General features: G+C 37.6%; 1 protein-coding gene and 1 long non-coding RNA gene across 3 annotated transcripts in view; one reads left to right on the forward strand and one right to left on the reverse strand.

Moving 5' to 3' along the window:
- The window catches only part of LOC309499590, a 54,347-nt gene extending 48,674 nt beyond the window's left edge, over positions 1-5,673 (forward strand). For both annotated transcript variants that reach the window (XR_014206298.1, XR_014206299.1), the window contains one exon: positions 5,314-5,673. This is a non-coding gene — a long non-coding RNA (uncharacterized lncRNA). The remainder of the gene's footprint in view (positions 1-5,313) is intronic.
- hscb (HscB mitochondrial iron-sulfur cluster cochaperone) lies at positions 1,996-8,320 on the reverse strand. Its single transcript, XM_082170864.1, has 6 exons — positions 7,952-8,320; positions 7,545-7,641; positions 4,799-4,888; positions 2,624-2,768; positions 2,326-2,373; positions 1,996-2,216 (listed from the first exon to the last, which is right to left on the reverse strand). The coding sequence occupies exons 1-6, from the start codon at positions 8,269-8,271 to the stop codon at positions 2,122-2,124; spliced, it is 795 nt and encodes a 264-aa protein (XP_082026990.1). The 5' UTR covers positions 8,272-8,320; the 3' UTR covers positions 1,996-2,121.
- Positions 8,321-8,574: the final 254 nt, after the last annotated feature.

Below are 8,574 nucleotides of genomic sequence, written 5' to 3' on the forward strand. Positions count from 1 at the left end.
ATACATTTGATAGTATTTTTCCATAAAACTACATACTATAATGCAATATTAAACCATTTACAGTGTAAGGTGTCTTTTCTGTAAGGTTTTCGGTAATGCTGCATTTCTAGTGTTTTTCTGTAAAATAAATAAATAAATAATGGGTTCAGCCCCTTCTTAAGTTTAAGTATGGGATTTCTTTCAACCATTTTGTGAAGTTTATAAGTACAATCACTGAGAAACTCAGAAATGTATTTCTCAACAAGCCACATGATTTGAGGTATCATTCATGTCAATACCATAAAAAGTGTGTTTGATACCTAAGTGTGAGCGATAGTGATACAGTGTGTATCTTAGAAAACACAACTAATGAAATGTACAATTATTGATCAGTGAAGGGAAAAAAAAACACAAAATGGAGGATTTGTAACTGATTTTCCATCTTAAGGGAACTAAAAACCATGCATTCTATACATATTTAATTCAAAGTGTTGGAATACACTAATTTAAAATCTACTCAAGCGATACTCTTCATCACAAGAGAAATATGCATGCTTAAGAACACGCATTTCATAAACACAATTTAAACCCTTTGTGAGTTTTTCTGCCTACCTACATTCTCCATAGTGAGGTGGCATGCTTCCCCCTGCAGCTCAAAAGAGGCATCTTCAGTTCTAGAAATCACACCTTGATTCTCCCTCCCTGATGCTGCCTTTCACATAAACACACACATTCATAAATCCTGGATCGATAAGTGTGTTAGGATGTAATTTAATTCATTCCACATCATAAGCGACTGTACAAACTGGCGCAATAAAGAAATTCTGTCGAAGCGCTATCTAATAAGAGACTGATGTCAGACTGTGTCCAGAGTAATGTCATCATCTAGCACAAATCCAGCTCCGATTACAATTTAATGAATCAGCCCACATTAGAGAGAAATAAGACGCATTTATCATAAAGCGCACCGCAGAGATTGCAAGTCTAGAAAGTATAGCATTAAAGATTCAAACAGGGATTGAGCTTAATTAATCTTGTTGTCTTGCACAGTTTTGTTTTAGAACTGTAGTGGTTTCATCATTTTGTGGGTTTCCTGTTTCTTCACTTCTCCCAAAAGACCAGATCCAAATAAGAGTGGCATCAGCCAATCGCAGTTTGACGCTGAAAGCAGAAGTATTATCTGGGGAAAGTTACACTTTCTTTATGGAACGCCATCTAAGAGAATGTTTGCAAGTAATGCAAGCAACGCCATTACTATTACACACACTTAGGCCCTGTTTACACCTGGTATTAAGGTGCATTTTGGTTGATAGGATCACATTCCCGTTTACACCTGGTGTTTTAATCCGTCTCTTTTGTCCACTTTCAAGCACTTCTGTCCTGATTTCTTTAAGGGGAGGGGCTATGGGCGGGGAAATGTATGGGTTTTTTCAGATCTTTAGATGTAATGGAAAATAAGCTTGCGCAATTTACATATGAACATGCCAGGAGATGATGGAAAAACATACGGAGAGCATCAGCTTTCATTTCTGCTCTGATGGCTGCAAGATCATGCCGAACGCTGTGAGTGCGTGTTAGAAATCAGGAATGGTGAGAGAACATTGTGCTGGGTATGTTTTTCATCTTAAAAAAAAGACTTGGGTCTCCAGCCGACAATGTTTAAATCCCGTCTGGCTAGCGCTCTTCCTATAATGTTTACGCATTAGGTCAGTAGGAGGAGAGTAGACGGTCTATTGTGGCTGTTCGAACACATTCGACCACGTGAGCATTTACACTACGAAAGCAATTTCGACTACCTCTGGAATTGGTTGAAAGTGGACAAGCTCAAAGCGTTTTAGACCCTGTTTACACCTGTATTTAGCGTCGGCCACTTGTGATCCGATCGACCAAAATGCATCTTAATACCAGGTGTAAACAGGGCCATAGGGTTGGGATTACCCAAAGTAGGCCACTAAAATATGTGCTACGGACCAGGGTTATTATTGTTGCTAACACAAAAAAGTTTTTGACAGAAGATTAAAATAAATGTACTTTATTCAGTAACCAACAATAATCCAACAATTTGTACTAATAACAATAAATATTACTATAAAAACTTCAGAGTACAAGCGTGAAATCTCTCACTGAGATGTGATGTGTCCCTCAGCAATCCTCAGTAATTCTGTCTTTTACCTTTTCCTCTATATTTGTGAAGTACTTCATTTGGGCTAAAAGCCCTTTGGCGGTCAGCAGATCCCCTGAGAAAAAGAGGCTCGTGAGGCAAACACAAAAACAGCCATTTTCCACTCGCATGCACTGTATTTCTGTCAAATTTGGGAGGTCATGTAGAGAAAGAGTGAAAAATACCTTTGTTTAGGGATGAATTCATCTGTTCAATCAAGCCTTTCAGTTTCTCTGGTGAAAAGAAGTAAAACACAGTATAAAAACAGCAGCAGTGCTACCATCCTTTCACAAATAAGTCAGACCACCACAATGTTTAAGCAGTGAAATCACAAACATAAAACCACAGAACCTTGAACTTTCTGATGGAATGAATCTAGGGCAGCAAACGGTCACATAAACAAGCTGCGAGTGACACGAGTGGGCGCAGAGCAACATTTCAACAGTCATTTCCGGTTGGAGCTTTTCTCTCTGACCTACACACCTCGCACCGACTGCCCGATAGCGTGGACCTCGTCTTGGCTCCGCGTCTCTGCGAGGCTCTCGTTAATCTCCATGACCTCCAGGAGAAACTGGGGGTCCGCGGTGGCGTCCGTACCCTCCTCCAGCAAAACCCCTTGCAGCTCCAGCTGGAGCAGAACATGCAGGTTACAGAGGGTAGAGCGCTACTCAAACAGCACTACCGCCTCTTGGCAGCAGTCATAACAGACTACAATATATGATTCAATAGTCATAGAAACTGCCAGATACATAGGGCGCATGTTTTTCCAGATAGCATGATAAACTGAATTCACTTTTCTGTGCATGGAAAAGTGTAGAAATATAGAAAATGGCAACTGTTTATATATGAAGTGGTCACAAAATGTATTTGGGTTAGTTGGGACACTCGTTCCAAACCCATGAGACTTTCATGTATCTCGAAACACAAATTAAGGTATTTTTAATTTTTTAAGGTCTCTCCATTGAAACTCTATTCACCCAAAATTCTAATGGCATTCATAAAATTGAATCCATATTGCGGTTTAATCCAAGTCTTCTGAGGAGACATGATTGCTTTATGTAATGAACAGATTTAATTTAGGCTTTGATACACATTTAAACATTGATTAGCAAACATACATAGGCTGCATCTAAAATAGCATACTCTCTTGAGTAGGTGCTTATTTTGAAGAAGTAATTACTTCACGACCACTAAAATGTGCGTAGAATGAATATAATCTGGATGTACTACATCCGTCATGCTGTCATTATCATGTGACCTACCAGCATCAGTTACGTCACTTTACTGTGATTCACCGTACATTCACATATCCTCTCCCGTGGCCTCATGGGATAGTAAAGTGTCCATCGTATGCACTTTACGTATCGTATACTTCAGAATCTCAATGGAAGAAGTAGGTCATCTGGGTACTTTTTGCCTGCTGTTTTATGAGTACAGTGAAACTACTTTTGTCACATACTGTTTTTCACCTACTGTACAGTAGGGAAGTGTGGGATTTCGGATACAGCTATAAACCACTCAAATATGGTAAACAGAGGCTCAACCGTACTTGCTTGACACATGAGAACAAAACTTTGGGGACTCAAATGTACTGCGTGATAGGACTGTAAAATCGATTAATCGCGATTAATCGCATCTAACAAAAAAGTCTGGTTTACATAATATATGTGTGTGTATAAATATATTATATATTTGTGTGTGTGTGTACTGTATATACACACACATATATTTATAAATATATATGTGTGTGTGTGTGTGTGTGTGTGTGTGTGTGTGTGTGTGTGTGTGTGTGTGTGTGTGTGTGTGTGTGTGTGTGTGTGTGTGTGTGTGTGTGTGTGTGTGTGTGTGTGTGTGTATACACAGACACGCACACACACACACACACACACAGAAATATATACACACAAATGATGTAAACACAGACTTTTATGTTGGATGCGATTAATTGATTTTACACCCCTACTGGTTCTCACACATCAAGCAAGCATGCTTGAGCTTCTATTTACCATATTTGAGTGCTGTTCATCATATAAAGTGATCATGTCTTTTCAGAAGACTTGGATTAAATGGTTTGATTCAAATGGATTTCTTTTGTGATCTCATTATGAACGTTTTGAACCGTCAAGAGTTTTGGGTGAATCGACTCTCCATGGAGGGGCAGAAATCTCACCGATTTCTTTAAAAATATATTAATTTGTGTTCCGAAGATGAATAAAAGTCTTATGGGTGAACTATTCCAATTTTTTTTTTTTTTTATGTTTTTGTATTTGAGTCTAATATATCAAATACAAGTAGGAAATGTAATTTGCACTGCAGGAGCTTTTCTCTCAACCACACTTTTCCTTATCATTTTCTGCAAAAAATTATATAGATTATACATGAAATTATATAGATAATATATTATATATATATATGATTCACAAATATTTAAGTGTCACAATATATTCATATTGAACAGTATATCCACTGTTTGATCAATAAAAAAAAAATCTTTATGTGAAATACTTTATTTGAAAAGTATGCTTGGGTATTTCTTATAAAATGTGCATACTAGATTCAATTTAAGTGTAGCTTATGTGTCCAAATATTTTTTTGGGCCAGTGTATACGACCTACGGACGCCATAAACACAACAAATATTTACTAAACAAATAATTACCATGTAGACGGCCCGACTCAGAGGTTTCTGCAGCGTTCTGTAGGCTTTGTTCACCAGTGCTGATTGTTCTTCTGAATATTCCTGCTCTTTCTGTAAATAGGATCAGACCACAAAGTCATTCCAAATTAAATGTTGTAAATGTCGAATTTGTCGAAAATTGACGTATTACGTTCTTCTTACGAGCTACAAAAACCATTTCAACAGCCCCTAAAGGCACAAATACACAAAGCTCCGAAGTATAAAGCAACTTTTGTGATCAAGAATATTGTGATTTTATGGAGTAACAAAGGAAGTGTGGTACAATAAAAAATACTTCTACTCATATAGTCATACTCAGCCCAAGTTTTCTAACTTTTCCAAGCGTTATATAATTATGTGCTGTCGTCACATTCATTTTAAGATATCATGACATGTTCTTTTGTTTGTGGTAAGGATTTCCTCTTGGGAATGAGGAGAATTGTCAAAAAGCGAAACCCCAGCAATGCTGATAATTGTGTGGGTTTTTTTCCCTGAAGGATCTCGCTGTGTGGGCAGATGCTGAGGGTCTGAGCTGTGATGGGATTCGTCAGGTGAAATACGAGGTGAGAAACGAAATGACTCGCAGATGAGAAACATTTTCAGCTGTCAAGAGTTGCCAAAGCCTGGAGAATCCACATCCGGCTTGCTGTTGCTGTCAGGAGACCCAACTGGACACGCAAAGCATGAACCAATCACTAAAAAACTATCTGCTGCCTTATATGAACAATACCTTATATCTGAGCAAAATAGACCTGGACATTGGTTACAGAGTGTGATAGTAATGTTTCGAAAGAAAAGGGTTAGAAGGTGAAGCTCACATGTTCATCATTGTGGTTATCATTATTTTCTTCTAATTTCTTCTAATCACCATTAACAACAACTCATTTATATATATCTGATATAAATGTGTGTGTGTGTGTGTGTGTGTGTGTGTGTGTGTGTGTGTGTGTGTGTGTGTGTGTGTGTGTGTGTGTGTGTGTGTGTGTGTGTGTGTGTGTGTGTGTGTGTGTGTGTGTGTGTGTGTGTGTGTGTGTGTGTGGATTTGATGCTCAAGAAACATTTCTTATTATTATCAATGTTGAAAACAGTTGCTGCTTAATAATTTTGTAGAAACTGTTTTTTCAGGGTTCAAAAGAAAGTTTTTTCTAGTTGAAATGTAAATCTTTTGTAACATTTCATACATTTTTACTGTCACTTTTGATCAATTTAATTTTTGTCTTCCTAAATAAAAGTATTAATTTCTTTCAAAAAAGAAAGAATATACATATACATACATAATGCACACATATAGATGAGCCAAAACATTATGATAATAATAATAATTCGTCTTTGGACATAACACCAGTCACAGGTGACGTTGATCATCTCCTAATAAGGCCACATATTACGGTCTGGGTAGATTACATGGTGAGCAAACAATCCGTTCACGTAAACAATGTGTTAGATACAGGAATAAATATCTGAGCGACTTTTACAGGGGCCAAATTGTTATGTGAAGGCGACTGGGTCAGAGTATGTCTGAAACAGCAAGGCTTGTGTGCTGCTCCTGGTCCGCAGTGGTGAGAATTTACCAACAGTGGTCAAAGAGGGACAAACCACAAACCGGCGACAGGGTGTTGGGCGGCCAGGGGTCAACGAAGCACGAGTGCAACGAAGACTATCCCGTTTGGTCTGAGCCAACAGAAGGTTTAATGTGGCTGAAGTCACACATAATTTTAACGGGAAGATGCATCACAACATCAATGCATATAGAAATGTGACACAGGCCACCTACCTAAACATTGTTGCAGACCAGGTACACCCTTCATGACAGTGGTGTTCCCTGATGGAAGTGGGCTCTTTCATCAGGATAACGCACTCTTCCACACTGCACACATTGTTCAGGAATGGTTTGAGGAAGAGTTCAAGGTGTTGCCCTAATTTCCCCAGATCTCAATCCAATTGAGCATCTGTGGGATGTGCTGGACCAACAAGTTCGATCCACGGCTGCCTCACTTTAAAACCTACAGGACTTGAAGGATCTGCTGCAAACATCTTAGTGCCAGAAACCACAGGACACCTTCAGAGGTCTTGTAGAGTCCAGACCTCGGAGGGTCGGCGCTGTTTTGGCAGCACGCAGAGGGACCAACAGCATATTAGGCAATAGATCATAATGTTTTGGCTCATCAGTGTATAAATACATAGTATAAATAAATAGTATGAATAAATATTTTTTTGTTTGAAATATTCAATAGGACAAAAAAGTACCTAAAAGCAGAAAAATAAAAAGAAATACTGCTTTTAAAAGGTTAAATCTTTTCTATAGGTGGTTTTCCAAAGTTACTAGCCACTCAGCATTTTCACTGGCCACGATTCTGACATCGATACAATGGGGAAAAAACTGACATATAGATATTTTTAATATTATCGCATAATTTGGCAGCAGTATATTAGGCTGCTGTCACTTTAAGACCTGACACACAGATCCATTATACTGTTACACATGCGTTTTCTTTCTCAACTCTTTGTGGAAAATAAGTATTGGAAGCGTTTCAGATATTTCAGTATTGATATCGAAAAATCTATATTTTTGACAACACTATTGCACTTAGTTTATTATTTCAGATGCCTTTTTAAAAGACTACAATTGAAAACTGTATATATTATATAGAAATTCAACCCGCCAAAGTGACTAGTATGAGTGTGTTACACGCCATGTCAATGTCAAGCCCTGAATATTGTCCATTACCAATGATTTCTGGCCGAAGTTGTCAGGATGGAGAGATCTTTGCAGCTCCAAGTATCTTTTCTGAAGTGTGTGGGTGTCCAAAGAAAATGTTTGTTCACTGAGAAAAGACAAATATGTTCAGTTACATATATGTCAGGATGTGAACTATAATGAAGTTAAAATACAATGACATTTGAAATCTAGTCTAAAGCTCTGAAACCAAAATCTGTATCTGTACAGTTCTGAATCAGTGTAACTACTACATCATATACATATGTTATGGATTTTGAGGAATGGAAAGAAAGAAAGAAAGCAACTTTTTTGAAGTTCAGAACCAAGACAGAGAATAAGCATCAATGACTCCGAGTATAAGTGATGCATTCATTACTATAACAAAAATGTATAAACTAAATCTAAAGTTAACTCACATATTCAAAATGTCAAAATAATTAGTCTTGTCATCAGCAGGTTGGATCGCATTACAGGAGGAACAGAAAAATAATGCAGCTGAAGATCCGCAGTTCCAACAGAGTCTGTTGAGTGTAACAGTGCTGAATGATTTCAGATTCAAGTGTCCTTTAACTGCATTCCAGTGTTTAACGTCTTTACTGTAAGAGCTGGTCGCTCTTTCTGGAGCAAAACACGACTGTAAGACAATGTTAAGACGTTGTGCGTCTGATAGACATTTGTGTGCGTGATTAAATCCGAAAGATGTTGACAGAAATCGGAGCCTGTATAGAGTTATCATGGTTAAACCAGAGAGTAAACGGGCGAATATATAAGATTGCGCTACTTCCTGTCATGAACAGCAATCATTTGTCAAAATAAAAGTTTGTACTTTTAAAACGCTTCATCGAATTTATGTGACTTTGTTGTATTATATAAATTTTTTTGTAGTTATCTGTGAGAGATGACTGTAATTGCTAGGATGAGACAGGATCTGAGATGAGTCATTTTATGACAAGATAAATAAATAAATAAATTTAAAAAAGCTTTAAAATAAAACTCAGTATTAACTCTTAAATGAATATTAATTAATCCCTTCCACATT

The sequence above is a fragment of the Leuciscus leuciscus genome, assembly GCF_965113295.1.
Source record: "Leuciscus leuciscus genome assembly, chromosome: 5".
NCBI lineage: Eukaryota > Metazoa > Chordata > Actinopteri > Cypriniformes > Leuciscidae > Leuciscus > Leuciscus leuciscus.